Source organism: Chinchilla lanigera, unplaced genomic scaffold (genome assembly GCF_000276665.1).
Source record: "Chinchilla lanigera isolate Chin_1 unplaced genomic scaffold, ChiLan1.0 scaffold00021, whole genome shotgun sequence".
Lineage (NCBI taxonomy): Eukaryota > Metazoa > Chordata > Mammalia > Rodentia > Chinchillidae > Chinchilla > Chinchilla lanigera.
The window spans coordinates 18,730,181-18,755,572 of record NW_004955422.1 but is presented as its reverse complement, the minus strand read 5'-3'; the positions used below and the strand labels follow the sequence as shown (position 1 = coordinate 18,755,572).

The 25,392-nt window shown below is 45.3% G+C and overlaps 1 protein-coding gene across 8 annotated transcripts; it reads left to right on the top strand.

The window, feature by feature from the left end:
• Positions 1-93: 93 nt before the first annotated feature.
• Positions 94-25,343, top strand: LOC102005721 (RNA-binding protein 14). 8 transcript variants are annotated; one of them, XM_013513904.1, is made up of 5 exons: positions 16,534-16,706; positions 17,644-18,066; positions 22,417-22,495; positions 22,826-23,110; positions 24,913-25,343. In XM_013513904.1, exons 2-4 carry the CDS (start codon positions 17,655-17,657, stop codon positions 23,100-23,102), a joined length of 768 nt encoding a protein of 255 aa, XP_013369358.1. In that variant the 5' UTR covers positions 16,534-16,706; positions 17,644-17,654; the 3' UTR covers positions 23,103-23,110; positions 24,913-25,343. The 8 variants fall into 8 exon arrangements, with proteins under 8 accessions (XP_013369360.1, XP_013369359.1, XP_005384438.1 ...); XM_005384383.2 differs by having other exon boundaries at positions 16,531-16,706; positions 22,417-23,110; XM_013513905.1 differs by lacking the exons at positions 17,644-18,066; positions 22,417-22,495; positions 22,826-23,110; positions 24,913-25,343 and adding exons at positions 102-551; positions 5,787-5,897 and having other exon boundaries at positions 16,503-16,701.
• The last annotated feature ends 49 nt before the right edge of the window (positions 25,344-25,392 follow it).

Here is a 25,392-nt window from a genome sequence, read left to right as displayed (position 1 = left end):
GATTGGCTGCGCCTGAGCGCATCTTCTCTCGCTGTCTCTTATTGGCTGTTGTCCCGCGGGATGCATGCTCTGATTGGCTTGATCAGAGCGCCTGCGCGGCGGGGTTCTCGGTCGCCAGCCATTCCTGAGGAGGACTGCCGGTTAGTCGGACGTCTCGTCAGTCGCTGGAGCACGGGTCCCGGCTCTCCGGGAAGGCGGCGGCTGAGGCGGCAAAATGAAGATATTCGTGGGCAACGTCGACGGGGCGGATACAACGCCGGAGGAGCTGGCAGCTCTCTTCGCGCCCTATGGCACGGTCATGAGCTGCGCCGTCATGAAACAGTTCGCCTTCGTGCACATGCGCGAGAACGCAGGCGCGCTGCGCGCCATCGAGGCCCTGCACGGCCACGAGCTGCGGCCGGGGCGCGCGCTTGTGGTGGAGATGTCGCGCCCAAGGCCTCTGAACACTTGGAAGATTTTCGTGGGCAATGTCTCGGCTGCATGCACGAGCCAGGAATTGCGCAGCCTCTTCGAGCGCCGCGGACGCGTCATCGAGTGTGACGTGGTGAAAGGTAACACGGGGGCGCGCTCGGGGCGGGGGCGCGCTCGGGGCACTCTGCCTATTAGCCACGCCCCTTGCCCGAGGGTCGGTCACAGAGCGGTTGGGAAGGGTAGGGAAGTGCGCGGGAGCGAGCCGGAGGTGTTGGGGGCGCTCTGGGTAGAGTCACCCCCTGCCCTGCGGTCCAAGCACTATTCACCTTATGGGAGGAAGCGGCGCTGGATGGGTGCGGTGGCCACTGTGAGCCGAGCCTTAGGGTCAGAGACGCGCTAAAGACTTGCGAGTGTACGGGGGGCGCGCCTTTTCCTAGCCTCCTGGGCCCGGCACCGAGCGGAAATTGGGAAGTGACGGCACAAGCCGGATCGTGCAGCGGGCTTCCCCACAAGATTTCACTACTTCCCCACTTACTCTGCAGACGTCGGTCAGAGCAAGGGGAGAGGGAAAAGGTGGGGGCTGACCTCTCAAGGCCGCCCTCGTGTTCTCTCCCGATGAATACTCTCGAGTGGAAGGTAACGGGGCCCTTGGACGTTTCTCGGGCTGGGATCTTTTAGTATTGTCTGGCCTGGGTCTACTTGTGGATACAGGAGGGACCCCTTCCGAACCACTGGCCTTGCAGTATTTGGTGGGTTACACGTGGTAGCTCTGCTTTTCAACTCCTTCATACGTGTTTTTAATCTGTCGACTGAAACCTGGATCTTTGTCGTGTGGAAGGTGGCCTGTTTTACGAAGGTTTTCTGGGTAGACTTCACGACAAGCCAGTGCTCCAGGGTAGTGTCATTCTTTTATAAGTTTGGTGACTTTGCAAGGGAGCATACTGTGGCTGAGAAGGACATGGGCAGAGGCGTTTGAAAAATTTTCATTAAACATTGGCTAACCATGATTTACTTAGTAGTCGTCATTGTTTGAATACAGTACTTTTAATCCCCAGGGCAGATTCCTAGTTTTCCTTTTCTTTTGAAAAAAATGTGTCTCCATTTTTTTTTTCAGTCTGAGTTCTTGTCCCCTAAGCTCTTACTCTTTTATACTGACAAGATTTGATAGGGCAGCCCTTCTTATGTGGCCGTTTGGTGATCTACTTGGGACTAGATGAAAGTTAACTTTGCCCTGTCATCTTTCAAGGATGCGACCTGAGAGTATCTGAGAGTATGTCCTGTACCTACTTTTGTATCAAACTTGCGCATATGCTGTGTGAGGAGCTTTGAAGGCAGGAAATAAATATGGGTGCAGGTACCTGTTCATTCTCACCAAAGATATTTCATTTGCTGTCCTCAAAAAGCATATCTTTTGAGCCATTCCTTGTCTTTTCTATGTGGGGGAAGTGGGCCATAGTGCCCATTGTTGAACACAAGTTCTTGTTCTACATTAATCCTACGTTGCATTTTCCTCAACTGAGGTTGTGCAAGTCCATGACCACTTGGAATTAGGCTTCCCTGCTGGGCGCTCTGAGGAAGACTGTGTGGTGCCTGAAAAGAAAGCAAGGTTTTAAAGTTAGGAATGTAATAGAAAAGACTGGCTCTGGCTTTGTAATAACTAACTTATTTCTTAAGCTGGCAATGGGTATTTGAGTCTTCTGATGGTTGTCAGGTGTTTGATTTTTGGTGCGGGGGGGATCAAAACAAGAACCTTGTACATAATGAGCAAGGCTTCTACCTCTGAGCTACACCCTTACCCCTGTCAGGTCTTTGAAAAGCATAGAAGTTTGGTAGTGCACAGGATAACCAACTCCGTTTAATTTCACAGGAAAAAAAAAAGTTGCTTGGTTACTGCAAGAGCTTAGATATGATTTGTAGAACAAAAATCTGCACAGCAACAGTGGTAACCACTCTCCCCTGCTACATCCTATTGGGTATTGAAAGATGAACTGTTAGTTTCAGGAACTACTTACAGACTTGAGGGGAGGTCTGAAAGTCAGACAAGGAAAATAACATTTTTTTGGTGGGTAGTCACTCTGTACAGAGGTCTTTAGTTTCATTTTAAATACTTTTATAGTCTCAGCATGGGAAAAATTAGTTTTCTTGAGTAGCTTTGGTACTGGAGGAATTTTGATGGCACCAGACCATTCGGAGGTCTTTGCAAAACGTTTCTTTCTGAAGTTTCCCTGAACTAGCTGTCTAGGCAAGGGTTTCTCTGGCGTTCTTCAGATCTCTGGTTCTTCAGCTAGGCAACCTAGTCAGAATTCCAACATCAGGTTTAGAAACTTCTGATATAATTTGGTTACAATTTTATTATGTGCCCCTGCCTGTTACATAACTCATCTAAATGGTCTGTCAGTTGAATAGTACATGTGAAGTTTAAAAAACAAAAACTGTTTTTGTTCTCTCCCTCTCTCCTTCCTGTATCTGGGATTGAATCTAGGGCCTTTATGCTGAACTATATCCATAGCCTCTTTCGTTTGTTCGTTCATTTGTTCGTTTAGCCTGCCTGCCTGTCTTACTGTTGTATTTTTTTTGAGACAGGGTCCCCTCATGTATATAGTTCAGGCTGGCCTTGAACTTACTATGTAGTCTGGGCTGGTCTTGAACTGTGATCCTCCTGCCTCAGCCTCCCAAGTGCTAGGATTACAGCGTGTGCTACCATGCTCGGCTCTATTTTTATTTTTGAGACAGGTTTTCATTAAGTTGTCCAGTCTAGCCTTGAATTTCCAATCTTCCTGGCTCAGCTTCCCAAAGTGCTGCAATTACTGTGTGTACTACCATGCCTGACTTCAGTTTTCTTAGTATTCCAGGCTGGCCTTGAACTCATTGTATAGCCCATGCTGGCCTCGAATTTGTGGCAATCCTTCTGTGTTACACTCCCAAATGAGTGCCTGGAATTAAGAGGTGTGAGCCACTATACCTGGCTTTTAATTTTCTATTTCAGTTCTTCCCTGGTAATGCTGAGAATTCATACTCTACTGCTGAGCTACATCCCCAGTCCTGAAATCTCAATTTTCAAATTTCACCACTTGGTCTCTAAACAAAACCCAGCTAGTAGGCAGTAGATAGTGGGATGTCCAGCTGCTCTTGTAAACTCACGAGATTATTGTTGAGTGTTTTTCCGAGCTCATTCTGATTTTAGGAGTTTATGGACAAAATGATCAGGAGTACAGTATAGTGTAGTTCCCTTAATACCTCACAGTACCTGGAGATTGTTCCTCCTTCATGTCTTCCTCCTATCTGCCCACCAGCTCCAACAAATTTTCTTAGTTTTGAGTGGACTTTTCTGCTTGCATTTTGTTCTCTAGGTGGTTTTGCCATTCTGAGGGTCATCTCAGCTTTTGCTTTTAAAGTGATCTTAGACCCTGTTAATTTGGCTAACCATATCCAAAGGAGAGATGAGAGATCAGAGGATAATTCTAGTACCCTATGGCTAGATGGAAAGGAGCACTTAGGTTTTCACAGTTGGTAAATAAGGAATTAGACTCTAGCTCTGAGGATGTTGAATACAGGTTTATGATAGTTTATTTTTATTTTTTTTAGTATCTGTAGTAGGTTCCAATTTTGCATGTATGGATGGTGTTTTATTAAAGATGAAAGGTAATAGGGAAATAAGCTTCTGGTTAGTTTTGTATTTGAAATATCATCACAGTTCCCTGTCATTCTATAGCTGTTTATACCTTACATGGCACTTTTGTCTTCTCATTTGAATCTCTTAACTTTGAGGTAGGTAAGATATATTTGTCAGATGGGGAAATATATGGTGAGTTCCTTTACTCTTATAACAGTCAGTGATGTTTGCATTTAGCACTGAAGTCTTTTAATTCCTAGCCTGGGATCCCTCAGGCTGTACCACACTTTTGACTGCTATCTATTGATAATTGTGAGGTTGGTAGCATTGTCTTGAAATCCAGGGAAATGACTTGTTTTATAGGAACAGCTAGAGAGGGCGTCTCAGAATGAATATTTGTAGAAGTTAGGATACTTGTTTGGAAGCCATTAAAAGGATTTCTTACCTTGGAGAATGGAATCTTAGTAATTTCATTCAGGTAACTTTTTGTTTCTTAAACTGATGTGACAGATTGGATCTTGGCACTTGGATTCCTTCTAGAAGTAGTCACAGGTCCAAAATGGGAATAAGTGCAGGACATTTAGTTATGAGGAGAATCTTTAGATCTTGCTGGCACTATTGTAGTTTGTGAGAATGGGCATGAAGAATTTCTTCCACTGTCCTAAAGTTGTGGTAGATAATAGAGCTTTAAGATTAACATCCTGTCTTATATCCTCTCCCAGCACAACTCGTTCAGGTTTTAAATGAGATCCTCAGGTAGGTAACCTGCTAGTTGGACTAGTTGCAGCTTCTTGTTTGAGAGCCAAGAAACCATATCTTTTCTATAAACAGTCTGCTTTATGAGCAGAAGCTCAAGGGGTAAAGGTATACGTATGTCCTTTTAAAGAGGAAATGGTGAAGGATGTAACGTGGCCTAGGGGAGGGTGTTTAGTTTCCATTCGCATACTGGTCTAGCTTCTTCCTTTCTAAGTTACATTTTTATGCACATTGTACAGTCCTGCTTTATACATGAGGTAGACTGGTTTAGCAAAGGGGCATAGCAGAGCTGAGACTGGTTCTAGTATTAATATGCTTTGGTTTGGGGATAAGTTGCATAGAAACTGTGACCATATTTTTCCATCTGTACAACAGAGATGATGATACTTTGTCCTGCTGCTTCATAAGATTGTTGTGAGGTCCTCTGCATGGAAGTGCTTTGAATACTGGAAAGAATGTGAAAAAGGGAGATTATATTGGAGGAATTTTGTGAACTGCTTGCTCATTGCATGTAACTCTTGCCTTATTTGGACCTCGGTTGAGAGATGGGTCATGCAAAATGTGAGTGCTCATTTTCAGTGCTGAAGAGCTCAAAGATGAGTAGTAGTCAGTAGTTTGGTACGGTTGGGTTGAAAACACTGAATAATTTACTCATCTAGGAACTTTTGTGTATTTTTTGTGCTGGTTTATACTTAAAAGAAGATGTGAAGATTTTTATTTTGCATTGCAGTGCATTTTTGCTCTTTCTCTCTCACCAGGGAGTTGGGAGAGGTGGCAGCAGTTAAGGGGAGAATGGGGAAGAAGCCACAGCAAAGGCAATTGTTTGGGACAGTCAGAAGCTTTCTTACATGGGAGCCACGTTTTATGACATGCTCCTGGAGAGGAGGGTTTGGAGGCCTGGAGGTAGCTGGCAACAGCTGGGTGCTGTTGTGTATCCAATTTGGGAACCCTCTGGTAGCATGCCCTGCCCCCCTAATTGCTAACCCTCTGTCTGCTGCTTTATCAGACTACGCGTTTGTTCACATGGAGAAGGAAGCAGATGCCAAAGCCGCCATCGCGCAGCTCAACGGCAAAGAAGTGAAGGGCAAGCGCATCAACGTGGAACTCTCAACCAAGGGTCAGAAGAAGGGGCCTGGCCTGGCTGTCCAGTCAGGGGACAAGACCAAGAAACCAGGGGCTGGGGATACGGCATTCCCTGGAACTGGTGGCTTCTCTGCCACCTTCGACTACCAGCAGGCTTTTGGCAACAGCACTGGTGGCTTTGATGGGCAAGCCCGTCAGCCCACACCACCCTTCTTTGGTCGCGACCGCAGTCCCCTGCGCCGTTCACCTCCTCGAGCCTCTTATGTGGCTCCTCTGACGGCCCAGCCAGCCACCTACCGGGCCCAGCCCTCAGTGTCATTGGGAGCTGCCTACAGGGCCCAGCCTTCTGCCTCTTTGGGTGTCGGTTATCGGACTCAGCCCATGACAGCCCAGGCAGCCTCTTACCGCGCTCAGCCCTCTGTCTCCCTTGGGGCCCCGTACAGGGGCCAGCTGGCTAGCCCTAGCTCCCAATCTGCTGCAGCTTCCTCACTTGGCCCATATGGAGGAGCCCAGCCCTCAGCCTCAGCCCTCTCTTCCTATGGGGGCCAGGCAGCTGCGGCTTCTTCGCTCAACTCCTATGGGGCTCAAGGCTCCTCCCTTGCCTCCTATGGTAATCAGCCATCCTCTTATGGCGCCCAGGCTGCCTCTTCCTATGGGGTTCGTGCAGCTGCTTCCTCCTACAACGCCCAGGGAGCAGCTTCCTCCCTAAGCTCCTATGGGGCTCAGGCAGCCTCCTACGGGGCCCAGTCTGTAGCCTCCTCACTAGCTTATGGAGCCCAGGCAGCTTCTTATAATGCCCAGCCTTCGGCCTCTTACAATGCCCAATCTGCCCCATATGCTGCACAACAGGCTGCTTCCTACTCTTCTCAGCCTGCTGCTTATGTGGCACAGCCAGCCACAGCTGCTGCCTATGCCAGCCAGCCAGCTGCCTATGCTGCACAAGCCACTACCCCAATGGCTGGCTCCTATGGGGCTCAGCCGGTTGTCCAGACCCAGCTGAATAGTTATGGGGCTCAAGCATCAATGGGCTTGTCAGGCTCCTATGGGGCTCAGTCGGCTGCTGCAGCCACTGGCTCTTATGGTGCCGCAGCTGCCTATGGGGCCCAGCCTTCTGCCACTCTGGCAGCTCCTTACCGCACTCAGTCATCAGCCTCATTGGCTGCTTCCTATGCTGCCCAGCAGCATCCTCAGGCTGCTGCCTCCTACCGTGGCCAGCCAGGCAATGCCTACGATGGGGCAGGTCAGCCGTCTGCAGCCTACCTGTCCATGTCCCAGGGGGCCGTTGCCAACACCAACAGTACCCCGCCGCCCTATGAGCGTACCCGCCTCTCCCCACCCCGGGCCAGCTACGACGATCCCTACAAAAAGGCTGTCGCCATGTCGAAAAGGTACTGTATGCCCCCCCGCCTCTGCCCCCAGCTGGGGCTTAGGGCAAGGGGCTGAGGTTGGCATGGGAGGGAAACTAGAGCCATTGACCCCTCCCTCGGTCTTCTCTCTTTTACTCCTATGGGATGTAAAGAGGCCCAGAGGGTTGATGTCTGTGTACTTTGCTGATCAACAGGGTTCAGGTGGAGTGTAGTGCTCAGCCTGGGGTGGTACCAGTCAGGCTGGGATAAGTGTCACCAGTCTAGGCTAGTCCAAGTGCCATTGGAGACACTGGCTATAGGAGTGTGGCCCGTAGCGTTTCCCACTGTCTGAAGGATCCTTAAGCCTCTTACCTGGTTGTCCTGGCTTTGAGGGAGGCGTGAAAGAGTAGTCCCTTTGGCACTCACTGGCTGAAGGCAAGTTTATGAGGTGCGTCCACTCTGGGAAGTTGGGGACCTTGCTTTCGTCCGCCGTTCTGTTGATAAACAACCAAATCTTTCTGTACAGGGCCCAGGGATGGGGATAGTTCGTTTGTGGTTTGGGAATATAGACCAAAATTCACCTTGGCCAGGTCAGACTTCAGTGGAGGCTTGGTTTCCCACTGAGTTGAACCCAGGCTTGATTTCTTGGCCTGGATAGAGTGATGAGCCTTCTGACAAAAGGAAACCAAACTGTTGGAGACCAATGTGATCACACCCTCCCTATCCCCATTGGCATCTCCCCCATGCCCACCTGGAGCTCTCCCCTCAATTGTCTCATTCACCAACTGTCTTCTTCTCTTAACTAGGTATGGTTCCGACCGGCGTTTAGCCGAGCTCTCTGATTACCGCCGTTTATCAGAGTCGCAGCTTTCGTTCCGCCGCTCGCCGACAAAGTCCTCGCTGGATTACCGTCGCCTGCCCGATGCCCATTCCGATTACGCACGCTATTCGGGCTCCTATAATGATTACCTGCGGGCAGCTCAGATGCACTCTGGCTACCAGCGCCGCATGTAGGGCCATCCTGGGGATGGGGCACCACACGGAGGGAGGGAGAGGAGAGGTAGATAGGGTGCAGACCCAGGTTATAAGCACTCTGGCCCATACCTCTCCTGGTTGCAGTTTTTCACCCCCTCCCTCTACCATGTGGGCCTTCCCCAGGAGATAATCCTTTTGAGTGTTTGGCAGTAACCTACTTTGTTCTTTCGCCTCAGCAGTACATCTTGCTATTGGCTTTAGATCTGCGGTTTCCCCTGTACCCTGCCTCCCATCTCTTCAGGATGGGAATTTCTTTTGTTTTTTCACCCCTGGCTCCCTTTTATTTTTGTGCGCGATATTTAAGGTCATCTGGATGGGGAAGCAACCTGCAACTGAGGTCGGCGGCGCCTTTTTCTTTTTAGATGTAAGGGAGGCCAGGAAAGGGTTAGTTTAACCATTTCCTATGCGCCAAACTATGCCAGCAGTCCAGGAGGCCCCTGGCTGTCCCTTTGTTAGACTGTTGAGACTGAGATCCTGTTGGGACAGTCAGTTGGTATGTGTCCAGATCCCTGCTCACCGCTGATGTTTTAGGTGATGGTGAGTGGCACAGTCCCAATTCCCCATCTCCCTAAGTAGGTGGTGTTAGAAAACCTTAATTTTTTTTTCCTTTTGTATGGACTACAAATAAAACTTGGGGCAATTTGCAGTTTGGAAACCTGGTTGTCATTGTCTTGATTGCACTCTGTCAGAGAAGCCAGTTTGACATCCAGGAAGACATAACAGCTAAAAGGAAGACAGTCTTGAGAACCTAGGGTGGGTGTGGAAGGGGTTTGAATGTGGGTATTAGAATTGATTTCTCTGGTGTCCAGTAGGATTTAGCTCATTGTCATCCTACTAGTGTGCCATCTTCAGGACTGGAGAGTCCAGACCAAGTGATGGGTGTCCTCGGTCCTCAACTTGAATTGATTACACCAAAATACAGTAAATAATGCCCATTTTCCTCTGCTTACATTAGACCATTTTCCCTGACTTTCTCCAGTTCAGAAATAACCTTTGCTCCAGCAGGGTGGTTCTGAGATGTGGCTTTTTACAAGAAGTGGGAAATGGGCTGCTGTGGTATTTATAAGGCTAGTGGATCCTTCAGGCAGTGGGCTGTAGTGAGTTCTGGGGCTGGGACCTGGAAGGGAGCCATTGTGGGTGGGGGTGATGTCACTGCCTGGTACTGCCCTGTGGTTGCAAGAGTGGGGCAGGGAAAATTTGGAGCAGTTCTGGGGCATTCTGGCTAGAGTCCTGGTACCTCGCCTGTTGAACTTCACCATGGAGCGTCCTTCCTGCGTCCTGCCATCACAGCACCTGAGACTCCTTTCTTTGTCCCCATCTGTTACAAGTTTTCAGATGTGTTTTTGCTGGGTTTGTATTAGAGGGTGTGATGACAGACTATGGGAAAGGGGGTGTGGGGTGCAAGCATAACCAGGTGGGGATGCTGGGATTGGGTGAGAATTGAGGATTCTTTTTATACTTTCGTTCCAGAGCTGGGGGTTGAGGACCTGGGCAAAAAATATGGCAGTTCCAACCAAGGACAAGATGGAGGCTTGGACTTAATGATGGGTGAATGAAAGAAGATTGGTTGATTGGATTGATAACAGGAAAACATAATGCTCCTTTGGGAAAGGATACTTTAGAGATGATTTGGGAGCCTGGCAGAGCAAGGTGACTTTGGGGAGGTGTGTACATATCAGTCAAATACAGCCCAGGTGGGTCGTCTGCCTCCATTTGCTTCATGGGAACTTGCCGACAACAGAATAATTTGCCCTGATGTCCTCTTCCTCTGCCCAGGGTGAAAAAAATTATGGTCTTACAACAATGACCTCTTTGTGGATGCTAACTGTGGGTAATCTCAGGGAGAATTGCTCTTTTTTTGCTTCCCTTTCTGCTCATTGCTTTGCTTTCCAAGGTGCTTTGCTGCTCTGCCTTATTTCTTTGCAGGGTTGGGGAAGAATGGGAAGAGGAGTTTAATAGATTTCCTGTTACTTTGTTGTGTGATGGTGGAATGATCTGAGGGTCAAATTAACAAGCTAAGCTTTGATTATTACCCTGGAAAACTGGGTTGATTGTAAAGCCATGATTGTGGGCTGTGTATTTGGCAGTATTTCTTTTTGTGGCTTTCTGTATTTTCCTTTCTCTCCAGTAAGGATTCTGCCACTGTCTCAATCTTAAGGTTCTTACAATAACAGCTTCATGTGTCCTTGGGCCAGTGTTAATGTTCTTTATTGTAGCGTCAACTCTTCAGAGGAACCTGGCCTGTTTATCAGTCTGCCTGTCATCTTTAGGTCCTGAAGTCCTTGCTGCCTCATCCCTCAGATTTCTTATTCAAGCCAGGAGCTACAAAGCTAAAACACTTTCATTTTTCTTTTTCTTGTAGATTGTTTTAAAGTCTCCCCTTTTTAACTTAAATTATACCATCTTTGTTGATCCTGTAACCCATTCATAACTGCTTTTTGTCAGTTTCTGATTTCCAAGGTTCTGTATCTTGGGGAAAGTTGAGTTTAGTGAATGGGAAGACAAATATTTAGTATGTGCTTTGGGGAAATGGGCTGTCAGCCAATCTTTGGATCATTCAACTTTATGCCTATCACCTCTACAACCTGTCCCATCATTGGAGGAATTTTTAGTTGGTTTATTCCTTGAACAAAACCACATAGAGGCTTCTACCCTCATCAGCCTGGTATATTCTGAGGTTTGGACCTTGTTTTAAATTTTGTCTAGGGTGGACCTGGAGCCCTGTGTATTGTACTGAAGGTAAGGGGACTGTCACTCTCCTGGTAGGCTACCTTCCCAGTCAGACCCTCCAGTTAAGCTCTCCAAAAGACCTTGCACAGTCTGTTGGTTCTCCAGTCAGTCTGTCCTGTCAAACCAGGTCAGTGGACTGTGACATAAATGTTGAATAAATTAAAATACTTAGTAGGGCCAGGTGTGGTGGCACTTGGCTATAATCCCAGGACTCAAGAGGCTGAGGCAGGAGGATCCAGGTGAGTTGGAGGTCAGCCCGGACTACATAGCAAGATCCTGTCTAAAAACAAAAACAAACAATAGGTTTATGGATTAGTGTGCTAGGTAATAAGATGGATAGTATGTGGAAAATTTATACTTAAATTTTACACCTGCCTTTGAAAAAGTCATAAAGGGTTAGAGTCTAGAGTTTTCCAGAAAAAGAGATTGCTAAAGTTGGGTTTCAGTCTACCTCTAAGTCATTTAAGATGTGTGTTCATAGTGCTTGAAATGTGCTCAGGAAGCTAAGCCCTTTGACTGTCTCAGGGAAAACTGCTAGTTTGGAAGTCAGAGCTACCTCAGTGAAATAAAGTTACAAATATTGTTAGACCTAAGTGGTAGGTTAGGAAGGAAAGGACGTGGCAGTCCCAGTAGAAAATACTTTCTGGAGGTGGGATTTGATTTAAAAACTGCCTTGTTATTGAGAGAATGGCTAACTAAGACTGTTGTCTCGGATTTCTCAGTTTAAATTCCTGGCTTTCTCTTAGTTGTGTGATACTGGATATACCAGGAACTCTGCTCCCACTTGGTCATCCAGTATTTATTGTAGTGATACACACCTGTAAACCTGTAATCCCAGCTCTAGAGAGGCTGAAGCGAGTTCACCTAAAGTTCAAGACCAGCCTGGGCTGTATAGTGAGACTCCATCTCAAAACAGATTTTTCATATATTAATTCTCATAGCACCAAAATGCATTAGATACTTCAAAACCTATTTTATGAGTGGGACAATTGGGGCTGTAGGTAAAGTAACTTTCTTAGGATCAAGTGTGGGTTCAGTCTTTAGCCTGCCCATCCCTTTGAAAAAAATCACAAAGTAACAAAACGGTGGATCAAGGAATCCAACCGGGCATTTGAATCACTCTGGGCTTTGTAATCATCATGCTCTTTTAAGTGTTGAGAAGGTTAAATGAGAACTTCTGATTAAATGCTGGCCATCTTGTAGAAATAAGTTAGAGCATTCTGACAAGATTGGGATGGCTTAGTGGAACACACATTGAGCAAAAGACTTTGGCTGTAGATGTGGTGCTACACATAGGAAATTACTGTGTGGGCAGTGAGTTTTTGCAGTGATGGCAGTGCGTAGAAGTGACTTGCCGGCAGTGTTGGCCACCACCAGTCTCTAGTAGCACTATTCTGTGTTCTGGGATGACATTCTTTTGGGTGTGGTGAAGAAAGTTTACTGTACAAGGGTAGGGACATTAAGGAAGGCTAAATAGCTGGGTGTGGTGGTGCACGCCTGTAATCCCAGCACTCCGGAGGCTGAGGGAGGAGGATTGTTGCAAGTGTGAGACCAGCCTGGGCTACAAAGTGAGCTCAAGGCCAGCCTGAACTGCATAGTGAGACCCGGTCTCAAAAAGACAAAAAAAAAAAAAAGGAAGGCTAATTAAGTGGGAAAGTGTAGCTGGCAGTAGGATTGGAAGGAGCAACTGTGGAAAAACACTGAGATCTTATCAGACCTGTAATTCAATTCTGAACCAGGATCCAGAGTTACTAGAAGTATAAGTTCTAAATATTCACCCCTAAGGAGTTTGGAAGTAGTAAGATTATCCAATAATTTAAGTCTAAGTAGTTTTCATTGACATTTTATGTTTACCTCTAAATGTGGATTCACCTCTTAATTTCCCTTCAAGAGTCTAAGCTTTCTCCTTTTTTAAAAATCTCTCCTTTTTTTTTTTTTTTTTTTCTTTTTAAAGGCAGGGTCTCATGTAGTTTAGGCTGGTCTGGAATTCACTATGTAGCTCAGGCTGATCTGGAACTCTGATCCTTCTGCCTCAGCCTCCTGAGAGCTTTGATTACACGTGTATACCACAACATTTGACATTCATTTCTTAATTATATGCATGTAGTACTTTTCCTTTTGTTGAAAATTTATCCTTAGAATATATCCTTACTGGCTCCAACAGAATGTCAGCTTTCTGGATGGTTTTGGACAAGTCACTTTACCTTTTAGGAACTTAATGGATTATAAGTTAAAAATCACCAGAATGGCCAGGTGTGGTAGCTTCCACCTGTGGTCCCAGTGGTCAGTAGACAGGTGGGAGAATCACTTGAAATTAAAGAGTTTGAGGCCTTCCTGAGCAATATAGTGAGACCTTGTCTAAAAAAGAAAAAAAAAAAGGCACATGTGATGGTGCACACCCAGAATCCTAGCAGTCCAAGAGGCTGAGGCAGGAGGATCTAAAGTTGGAGCCCAGCCTGGACAGTTTAGTGATTTAGCAAAGCTCTGTCTCAAGAAGTGTGAAAGGTCTGGGGATCCACTAAATCATCAAGTCATCAAAATGGCATCTACAGTGTTCAGATAAGGTGTATTTCTCTCCTGTCATTTCACTGAGGTAGTCCATACTTTGTACTAGCAATTTTTTTAGTGTTATTCTCCATAGTCTGGGCAGTAAGTAAGAGGACTGGATCAGATATCTTATTAAAAAAAAAAGCATTAGGCTTCTTTAGTTCTTAGTAAAATATATTTGGGTAAATGTATATCAGTATGAAGCTACTCAAACTATAAACTTCTGCCTGAAGGTTAATTTTGCTGCATTTGTCAAAGTAGTACTCAAAAGCTGTTGGCACAGATTGTCTTTGGCTTTTGGGCACCTGCTTTTCATTTGAAGGAGACTGGAAAGTTATGGGTGATATGAATAAAGGTGCATGTTTGCATTCTTCAGTGTCCGGTCCAGTCCACCCACATCCCCCAGGGCCTTGCTGGGCAAGTGCTCTGCTGCTCAGCTACATCCTCCTTAGCTTTCTGTCCAGGTTCTTAACCTGATATTCAAAAAATTGAGTCAGTTCTCTCCTTTTGTTTGTGAAGAAATTGACTTATGTATCCCTTTGTTAACTTAGTCAACAAATATTTGGGTATCTTCCACATGCCAGGTACAATTCTAATGCTAGTGATACAGCATGGAATAAGAACAAGTATTTGCTAGAGTAGGAAAAGGGCAGAAAATGAACAAGTACAATTTCAAATGATAGTATTCTGAAAAATAGCATGGATTCATGGGATAGAGTTGCAAGGCAGTGTTGGAGTAGAAGGATATCTTTAGGCCAATGAAGGACTTAAAGAAAAAATGCACCAATTTGAATGAGCTTGGAATAAGGCCAGTGTGTCTGTAGAGGTACTGGTGATTTAACAGATTGGGAAATTCTAACAAGGACTAGATTGGGTAGGGTATTACAGTCAAGGGAGGGAAGCTTGAAATCCCTCAAATTGTAATGGGTTTTAAAAAGCAAAAGCCAGGTTTGGTGGTGCATGCCTGTAATCTAAGCACTTGGGAGGCTGAGGCAGGAGAATTGCTGTGAGTTCTAGGCCAGCCTGGGCTACATAAGAGAATTTAAGGCCAGCCTGCACTATATAGTGAGACCTTGCCTCAAAAAAGAGAAAAAGAAAAAGGAAGTGATTTAATGTGGCTCATTCACTTTGATGACTTTCAAACTGAGCTATAACTAGATCTAATAGGCTTTTTTTTTTTTTTTTTTTGGTCTTTTTGAGACAGGGTTTCACTATGGAGTTCAGGCTGGCCTTGAGCTCACTTTGTAGCCCAGGCTGGTCTTGAACTCGCAAGGATCCTCCTGCCTCAGCCTCCTGAGTGCTGGGATTAGGGATTACAGGTGTGGGCCACCACGCCTGGCTCTAATAGGCTTTCTGAAGGGAAATGAAGTAATTAGGTTGGGAGAACCCAAGAAGAGATCAGTAGTCTTGATGTTCATGATTCTGATAAGATTTGTATGGCTAGTGTCCCCTGTGGATCTGTAGAGGTTCTAGTTTTAAAGTAGGTTGATGTCATGATACTTTGGGAGGTTGGAACACAAAAAATTGGGAAGGTGAAACTGAAAGGAGATGAGATTTTTGGCAGAGATCACCTCCTACTGCCAAGCCCCTTAGGGCATGTGCAGCTGACTAACAAAATTAGTTTTCTTCATTACTCGCTGTGGCCTTTACTCAGTCTTAAAAGATGCATCAGAATCCACAGTGAGGTGGACCACATCTATAAATGTACTTTGACATTTTAATTGATCTTAGTTTTCTCACCTAAAAGTTCTTGACCAGTTTTCTACCATTGGATTCCTGAGTCACGTGGGTTTTGAAATTCACTCTTTGTAGTTATCTGATGATACCTTTCTCTTTATAAAACTCCTCTCTCCTTTTTTTCCTTTTCTTTTGTGGCTGCTTTGGGTAATAGTATGTTCTATGTGTGTCATCTACACTCCTGATGGTCCCTGTCCTCATCAACAGTTCACTGCTTTTAGCCTGTTTGCACCTGTTTTAAGTTCTTCCATCCAGCACTTTGCACCCCTGCCATTGCCTTTTCACTCTTCAAAAGCTGCTTTGCAAAAGGTCTTGAGGATGAGGTGGTTTACTCAGTGAATATGGGATTACATGAAGCAGCCAAAGGGTGAGAATGAGAATGTGAGGGAGCTGGACCCTGTGTAGAATGTTCTCTGTATTTGTTTAAAGCTGATTGTGACAATGCTTTTCCCCTCTAAGGTCGGTTTTAGAGGGTTTAAACCTACAGCTCTGGTTGATGGCGCCCAATAAAATAAAATAAAACAAAAATCTTTGCTGCTCCCGTTTTTTTCTCAGGGTAGGGTGGTGGTGGTGTGGGGGGGCTCTTTTCAGTCTTCATGGTTACAGTATCTTCAAGTTGATACTGAAGGGAAGGATCCTGGTTCCTGGGGGAAGGCAGGCTGGTTCCAGGAGGAAACGGCCTCAGTGCTTCCTGGGCCGGTACACCTTCCAAAATGTGCCCACTGACGGTTTCAGGTTTTTTGTTTTTTGTTTTTTTTTGGTGCGCGCGGTAGGGGGGGGGGGGTGGGGCTTCGAGGCTTTTAAGGCTACAGTAGGAACTCCTGGCCGAAGGAGAAAGTTGTATTTTGTGGCTGGGGACCTCAATTTTTTTGTTACATAGCATCTGTGTCTATGTAAGCTATTGTCTAAGCATCCAGGTTGCAAGGGTGTGGCATTTGGGAACTTGGAAGGAAAAATTTGGAATAGATGGTAAAATGGAGCTCAGAATACTGTCAAGGCGAGCACGTGGGAGTGGCGAAATGTGGAAGGTTAACAAAGTTGCCGCCATGAAGCTAAACACTGCCGTCCCACGGCCCTCGCTCGCCCCGCCTAATGGCGGGTCGCACCTCGCCTGGAAGCCCACGTCTGTGGCTCCTCCCTCGCGCGGACCTCTTACCCAATCAAGGGGTCCGGCTTCTCTAGGTTGGTGCTTACTGGCTTCCGTATAAAAGCTTCGGGGTTACTGACGTTTCCACCTCTTCCAGGCCTCTCAGGTAATTGGCTTTCACGATAGCCAATCAGGAAGAGGATCTTCGGAGACGCCCGCCCTTGACTTTGTTGAACGGCCAATCCTGTGGTAGGCTCACCTCCCCCTCTCTACCCAGAGTCACTGCTGCGGTCGTCGCCATTTTAGCGTTTTGTCGGAAGCGTCCGCGCCGCGAGGAAGAGGCCCTACAGATTTCCGTGCGGTGAGAGACACCAAGCCTTTTCACTGTTTTTCTTTCGTTTGGTTATACCCTGTTTCACTCCTTTGGGCGTCTGGGGTGACCTAGTGGGGTCTTGGCCTGCGCAACTTCCCTGAGAGCTCCCTCAGGTCCTCGATATTGCGCGGTAATCCCGAAGCAGCCCTTCCCCCACCACCTCGGGAACTGCTTTCTCTCCACCTTGTCCTGTGCCCCACTTGACTCGGCTTTCCGCCCAGCTAAGCCCGACTTCTGTTGAGCTTAGCATTTACAAGCCAGTCTTAAGAATTTCCCAGGTCCTGGAACATTGTTGGTAAATTCATCTAAAATCTCCGGTCCTGCGTTTCTGCATTCTACAAGAGCTTATGGGACGGTACCTCTAGAGAGGCGTTCCCTACTCCAAAATTTTCTGTAGTCTCCACGCCTGGCAAGCAATCTGGCGCGAGTTTTGCGGCCTTAGCTTCCAAAGAAAACAACTAAACATAGCTACCACAAGGCCCACTTCTCCGGAAACAGTGGCTTCTAAGGTTATTACTAGAGGAAAGGTAAGTTCGTATACAATAATTTTAGGCACCCAGCAAGCCCAGTTCAGTTAAACTTTTGAATTTCGATTGTTCTCATAGTGGACTGAAAAGCTGTATATCCCACAGCTCTTAATTTGTACTTCTTACATTTTTCATGTTTCCTTTTTGAGGTATCCAACTCTCTTTGTCTACTGACAACCTCCCTGTTAATAGCTTCTTTCTTTAGAGGTCCTGTGGTGGGTATTATTGCAGGTCTCACTTTACTCATAATTCCCTTTAGTTATGGTGTGGAGGTCTGAATGTGAGTAAGACAGGAAATTGGAAATATGTGCTAGAGGGAAAGGAGATGTATTAGTGATTTAAAAAAACTGGTATGAGACCAAGGTCTTTTGTGAGAAATAATTTTCCTTCTCCCTCAGGCTGGGTCGAGATGGTGAAGCTGTTCATTGGAAACCTGCCCCGGGAGGCCACAGAGCAAGAGATCCGCTCACTCTTTGAGCAGTATGGGAAGGTGCTGGAATGTGACATCATTAAGAACTATGGCTTTGTGCACATAGAGGACAAGACAGCAGCAGAGGATGCCATCCGTAACCTGCACCACTACAAGCTGCACGGGGTGAACATCAACGTGGAAGCCAGCAAGAACAAGAGCAAAGCTTCAACCAAGTTGCACGTGGGTAACATCAGTCCCACCTGTACCAACAAAGAGCTTCGGGCCAAGTTTGAGGAGTATGGTCCAGTCATCGAATGTGACATCGTGAAAGATTATGCCTTTGTACACATGGAACGGGCAGAAGATGCAGTGGAGGCTATCAGAGGCCTTGATAACACTGAGTTTCAAGGTGAACCACTCTCTTTGGGGAGAGAGCTGAATACAAGGCTATGTACTGAAAAAAGTTGGTTGAGTAAAAGGGTTTTGGGGCTGAGAGAAATACTGGCTGGTTGGTGGTGAAAGATTAACTGGGTGATGGGCTAGTTGAAATGAAGGATGGATGTAATTTAGAAGCTTTACTTAAGGCAGTTTATGCTTCTTGGGGAAAAAAAAAGAACTGCTTGGTTTTCCTTTGAAGTCCCTAAAGTTTTTAGGCCTCTCAGTTTAAAAATCCTTTGCTCTTAGGCTGGGCGTGGTGGCGTACGCCTGTAATCCCAGCACTATTCAAAGTCAGGAGGCTGAGGCAGGAGGATTGCTGTGAGTTGGAAGCCAGCCTGAACTACACAGTGAGACCATGTCTCAAAAAACAAAAAATCCTATGCTCTTGAAAACTTCTATTACTATTTTTTTTTCCTTTGGTAGTAGGGTACATTGTGTTTCACTGGGAATTCATTGTCTCAGCACAGTAGATGATATGCAAAGAATCAATTAAAAACACTTCAGGAGTGGAGCCGGGCGTGGTTGTGCATGCCTGTAATCCCAGCACTTGGGAGGCTGAGGCAGGAGGATCGATGTGAGTTCGAGACTGCCCTGGGCTGTAAGGTGAGCTCAAGGCCAGCCTGAACTGCATAGTGACACCCTGTCTCAAAAAGACAAAAAACAAAAAAACAAAAAAAACCACTTCAGGAGTGGAATTCCAGTGAAGCTTCCCCATTTTTTACCTCAGTCAGCTCTTAGCTGTTCAGTAAAGATAACTGATGTTTAAAAGGGCACAGCTCTAATTGATTTTGCATGTGGCTGTACCAAAGGGTTATGTTTTGAAAGCCAGTCTAGAATTAAAAAGTCTGATTTCAGAAGTGTGGGGAGGAGCCATTAGAATTTAGGGCAGTAATAGCATGTTTTAAAATGGTTCTTGCTGGGCATGGTGGCACACACCTGTGATTTTAGCACTGGGGAGGCTGAGGCAGGGGGATTGCCACAAGTTTGAGGCCAACCTGGGCTACATAATGAGTCCAAGGGCAGCCTGAACTGCATAGTGAGACTTTGCCTCAAATAAAACAAAAAAACAAATGGTTTTGGGGGTGTGCTGACATTAACATCTTTGAATAATTTGGTGAGCATTGTTACCTTGGAGCTTTGATTAGATGAATTTGTTTTTATGTGGGGGAGGGGTAGCATGGGTGATGTGGATTGTCACTTTATTTGGAAGGTATTAATACCTTTTTTTGATTTAAGATTTTGACAGGTGGTAGTAACTGGAGAAAAAAAAAGGTAGTAATTGATAGTGAGTTGCCAACTAAACTCTCAGTTGTTTCCATTCACTTTGAGTCCCCAGTGTCCAAGAGTCTTTTCCCTTTGGTTGTAATTAACTTCTGAGTTACATTGTATCCCCATAACTCATGAGTATATTTCAAACCTGTGTTCTGACCACGTTAAGATGAACAAGACAGTACCCCCCAGATTCCCCTTGTGTTTCAATGCCATCTTTGTTCATTTTTCTCAAATTAAGGTCTGTCTTACGATCTGGAGGTATGATCATTTCTCCATGTAATGGGTGCTCTGTGTGTCATGGGCATTGCTGTGTATTACTTTCTTTTTAAGAGTTTAGCAGGTCTCTCAGGTCTAGTTTCTGTCTTTTAATTGGCAGGTTGAGGATTGTTTTGTCTACAACTTAATTGGGAGCAAAGTTTGTTCTTGTGGAGGATTGTAGATACTACAGTATCTAATTTTTGGATGCTTTCACCCTTTAACCTAGTCATAGAAGTAATATCTGTTAGTAGTAGTTACATGGGGCTGAGGAAGACAGTGTGGTCTGATTCAGGACATTATCCTTGCAGCTGGTAATCTGAACCATAGGTTAGCTCTGATGCTAAGTTAATGCTCATTTTTACATAATTTTTCATAGTATTACTCCTTTTTTTTTGGTCTTTGAGACTGGGTCTCACTGTGCCGTTCAGGCTGGTCTTGAGCTCACTTTGTAGCCCAGGTTGGCCTTGAACTTGAAAAGATGGTGCTTCAGTCTCCCAAGTGCTGGGATTCCAGGCATGTGCCACCACACCTGTCTTACCGTATTACTCTTGCATTTGTTTTTTTCTTTTCTTTTTCTCCGATGCTGGGGAGTGAACCCAGAACCTCAACATGTTACGTAAATGACCTTCCACTGAGCTACATCTTCAACCTCTACTTTTTTGGAAGGGGATGCTGCTGGATCTTGAAACCCAGTGCCTTTCCATTAAGTTATATCCCAACAGCCTTTTCATTTTTTTGCAACAGGGTTTCACTATGTAGTTCAGACTGTCTTTGAATTCAGTATGTAGCCCAAGATGACCTTGAACTTGTGGCAATCCTCCTGCCTTAGCCTCCCCAGTGTGGGGATGATAGGCATATGTCACCACATCTAATTTACTTTATTTTTGGTGGTACTGGTCACTGAATTCAGGACTTACATCCCCAAGCGTTTTTTAATTTTAAGACGAGTTTTGCCAAATTTTCCAGCCAGAATTTAAATTTATGATTCAGATGTGCCACCATGCCCTACAAGGTGTAATTTCCTAATACTGTTCTAGTAAAGTTTTCTGTGTATATGTGTGTGCGTGTGCGTGTGTTCAGCACTGATATATGTGAGACTGGTTTTTTTCCCCTTTCAGTTTCTCATTGTTGGGCCTATGAATTTGCCCACTTCAAATCTATTTCAGATATATTTTTAAAGATTTACCATCTCTTTCTGGCATTAGAATTGCCAAGTCCTTAGGCTTTTATAGAAGCTTTTGTGCTTTGAATGTGTGAAGTTAGTTTCTTGGTTGCATTTGTTTTTTCTGGGTTTGTTAGGTGCCTAAGTGGTCCCGTGGGCAAAAGGTAGACACAGTACTTTAAGGCATTTAAGTATTTAATTGCTTTAGTTCTTTTAATGATTTACAACTTAAATTTACCAGAAATGGTGTTTAAAGTGACATTTTTTTTTTTGTTATTTTGGTTCCTTCACTCTCTTTTCTGGTTTGTTAGACCCTAACTTGAATTTCACAATGAAGTTAGCTTAGTACCACTTTTCTAATATTAGAGGGACCCACCTGTTGATTCCTTAGTTCTAACCACCTCTTTGACATCTAGATGATTGGGTATGTTGGAGCTTAATTTTAACTTTTTCAGAAGTTTTCTGCTTTTGTTACGTTTCTAGAAGTAAAATTTTTTCATTTTCAAAATATAAACTGTGGTTTTCAAAAAAATATTAGATGCATGTTATAGGGTTGTTTTTTGGGGGGTGGGTACTGGGAATTGAACTGAGGACTTTGTGCTTGCCAGGCAGGCAGGCGCTTGTGCCCCTGAGCTATCCCCGGCCCTAGACTTTCACATACTTGAAGAAGGAAAGATACTTTAATCTTGGTAAATTGAGCATTTTTGGTTGACTGAGTGCTATTACTGATTATTGTCCACTTTCTACTCATCCCCCCCTTTTTTGAGTTCATAATATTCTTTTTTGCGGGGAGAGGGTACCGGGAATTGAACTCATGACCTCGAGCTTGCTGTAGGTGCTATGCTGCTGAGCTATATCCCTGTCCTTGATTTTATGATCTTCCAGAAACAAAGTAAGGCATTTTGTGAACAGCATCCCTTGTTTTCGTTTGACCTTACTGGAGGGTCCCTAAAATTACATTGTAAGGAATCCTTATTAGAGTAATTGTTAGAACCAGCTACTTAAAAGATCCAGCTAAGGGAGAAAACAAGTTGCTTCAACTTGTATTGTGTCCCCCAGCCTCTCCAGTTCATGAGTGTTTTTTTTCCAGAGATGTAGTTTGAAACTTGCCTGCTCTATACCCTGCCTTGGATCAAATCCTGATCACTCTTAAACCGTGGTAACTAAAGAGTTTTTTTATTCCATTGTCTTTAATTGAGGTGGGGGAGGTAAAACTGACCTTTACATTTAATGAAGTCAATCTTGACAGTGAAGATTGGAGAGGTCAGAAACTTCTGGAGCATTCTTATTTTTAATTAAATTCCTTTGATGTTGGGTTACTGTTGGGAGATTTTTTTTTTTTGCCTAGTTATTTGGCAATGGATGAAATGTTTTCAAGCTAGTGTAGTTTTTTGGTTAGCAGGAAAATGGTGTGATAGCTATAAAATTTCATCTAATTGATCTTTGCCTGAATGAGGTTGTATTAGATCTATATGTTAGGCTTTTAAAAATTCTCCAGTCTTTTTGGCATTGATGAATCCTGCATTAAGAGTTGTCTAGGTGAAGCCACTGTTATGACCAATGACTGGGGTAGGGGGTTGGGCTATGACTAAGAGTGATAGCAATCGTTCTTGCGTCTGTTTCTTCAAGGCAAACGAATGCACGTGCAGTTGTCCACCAGCCGGCTTAGGACTGCGCCCGGGATGGGAGACCAGAGCGGCTGCTATCGGTGCGGGAAAGAGGGGCACTGGTCCAAAGAGTGTCCAATAGATCGTTCGGGCCGCGTGGCAGACTTGACCGAGCAATATAATGAGCAATATGGAGCAGTGCGTACGCCTTACACCATGAGCTATGGGGATTCGTTGTATTACAACAACGCGTACGGAGCGCTCGATGCCTACTACAAGCGCTGCCGTGCTGCCCGGTCCTATGAGGCAGTGGCAGCTGCAGCTGCTTCTGCATATAATTACGCAGAGCAGACTCTGTCCCAGCTGCCACAAGTCCAGAACACAACCATGGCCAGTCACCTCACCTCCACCTCTCTCGATCCCTACGATAGACACCTGTTGCCGACCTCAGGAGCTGCTGCTGCCACAGCTGCTGCTGCAGCAGCAGCCGCTGCTGCTGTTACTGCAGCTTCCACTTCATATTACGGGCGGGATCGGAGCCCCCTGCGTCGCGCTACAGGCCCAGTCCCCACTGTTGGAGAGGGCTACGGTTACGGGCATGAGAGTGAGTTGTCCCAAGCTTCTGCAGCCGCGCGGAATTCCCTGTACGACATGGCCCGGTATGAGCGGGAGCAGTATGCGGATCGGGCGCGGTACTCAGCCTTTTAAAGCTTGAGGTGAGAGTGGTGGGGTGTCTCCTGTTCTGGTTTTGTCATCCCTCCTTCAGCCTAAAGGGCTCCAATTAGGCTGCCTTGCTTGCTTGCTTTTGCAGATTAGGGTGAGGTTAGTAGCATGGTTCAGAGTCCAGGGAGAAGTCCTAAATGCTTATTTTGAAGTAAGTAAATGTCCTTGACCCTCATGGCTATTTTTCTGGGGCTCTTAATAATGGGAGTCTATCTGATCGTGCCTGGAAGAACAAAGAATGATATGCTGGTGAATCTTAGGCTATAAGTGAAGTGATATGGGACCCAGATATTCTGTCTTAGATGTGCTGTTCCTCAGAGTCTTTGTTGAGTTTCCTAGGGGTGTGACATTACTAAGGTCTTCAAGTTTTCTGTGTGCTTCATGCTATGTGAAAGGTCTGATATGACCTCTAATGATAAATTCTGTAAATATAGTTAACTGGTCATCACTGCTCAGGTCCCAGTTACTATGAAGAATACCAACATGGCATCATCTTAGTCTTGGAGTGTGTTTCTGATATTCCTGAACAGTTCAGCCTTTTTATGTTTAGAATTTATTTGGTAAGGTGGGGCAGAGAGAAGTAGAACACATCTCTCTTACAAAGTTCAGTAAGGAAGTCTGGGCACGGACTCTGAAATCAACTTAGTTGCTCTGCTCAGATTCATTCCAAGAGTGCCCCCCTATTACTATGCTAAATCTGCCCTATGACAGCCTGTTTGTGTGTGTGTTTTTTTGACTGTTCGCAGTGCTGCTTGACATACTCCCCTTCCTCAAGATACATAATAATATGTGTACATGTGTATTAGTTTTATTTTGGTAATGTTGGAATCCAGGGTTGGGAGCCTTGCCATAAGCAGATTACTCCCTTCCTCTTCCCACTAGTAGTTGTGGACATGTAATATTCTTGAGCCGTCAGCTCTACCTTGAGTCCTCTGGCTTGTCCTCTACCAAATGTTTTGAGCCTCATGATCCATTTGGAACTATTTGAATAATACATTCTCCTCCTATGCTTACTAGCTTTGGGCTCTAGGTTTTTGAGGTTCCTATTGTACATTAAGGGTAATACTCAAAGCCCTTAGAGTAACCTTTAGGGTGTCCCAGACTTCACCATTGTTCCCTTAATCCTGTAGTAGGAGTGAAGGTGATTCTTTGTCATCTTTTTAATTAGGGCAGGAAGTAGTGACTTGCCTAGGCCCACTGGATAGGAAATGACAATTGGGCTGGGGCAGAAACTCGAGTGATTTGCCATACCTTATACCTGTCCTCTAGTACCCTCTTTCAAAAGTTAATTGCTTCCTAGGCAGATTTGGATGTCCTCAGATCGTAGAACTTACTCATTTGAACACTAGTTCAGCTATTTTTGTCTAGACCTTGAATGGTTTCTAATTTGGACATTGCCTTGGGCAGTAACTCCCAGATTGAAATGTACCATTGCCTTTTTACTCCAGAGTTAATTAGAGCCTTTCCTTATTTTGTGTTCTCTGATGACAGTGTGATGTAGAATTAACCTTTTCTGGGGAATGCAAATATTAACATCAAGAGCAATGGAATGTCTTTGCCAACTCTTATGAAAGATTTGCTACTTAACGTAGAGGCTTTAATCTGGGATTATTTAGCCTTTCTAATTCTCTGGCCTTCAAACTTGTAGAGAGATTATGATGATACTGGGGAAGAGTACAAGTAAATTTAAAGGAAGCATCACATTATCAGACTTTATAAAGATGTTCTTTGAAGTTTTACATAGGAAAGCCCTTTTGAGCTTTGCTGTAAAGCCCCTTATTGTGCTCTCTTTCAGGTGGGATGTGTGTGGGCTGAAATTCCAAGCTGCGGTTGTGCATGAGAATACACCCTTCGTTGGTACCCTGTCTCCGGGACGTTTTCGGCTCTGTGCATTCAGTCCCTCAGGAACCGTGGACCTTAATTTACCTTGCTAAGTTCAGACCTCCTTTCCTTTCCTCCTAGTGCCCATTATCCTATTCTTGCTGTTGTTTAATATTTCTGTAGCTTCCCATTCATGTTCTGTTTTCCCAGCAGGCCTCATTGTATGCAGAAGCTGTGGTGGGGGCTGCCTGTCTCCTCCCTGCCTCCTGCCTCCAGTGGGTGTTGGATTTGGGAATGACCTCGGTGAGAGTCACCCCTGCTCTTGGGTTTCTTTTGGCCCAAAGTCTAGACCTAGAGTTGGATCACTTTTATCTTTCCAGTGAAATAAATGGTTTTTCAACTTAGGGTATGTGTGCTCTGAAAGAATTCTTGCTTGAGCTTGTTTCTGGGTCCT

Bases quoted from the DNA above. Each gene is read 5' to 3' on its own strand.
- LOC102005721 (XM_005384379.2), top strand. From the start codon at position 215: ATGAAGATATTCGTGGGCAACGTCGACGGGGCGGATACAACGCCGGAG. The intron at 552-5,786 runs GTAACACGGGGG...CTGCTTTATCAG, and splicing joins CGAGTGTGACGTGGTGAAAG to ACTACGCGTTTGTTCACATG. The intron at 7,252-8,015 runs GTACTGTATGCC...TCTCTTAACTAG, and splicing joins GCTGTCGCCATGTCGAAAAG to GTATGGTTCCGACCGGCGTT.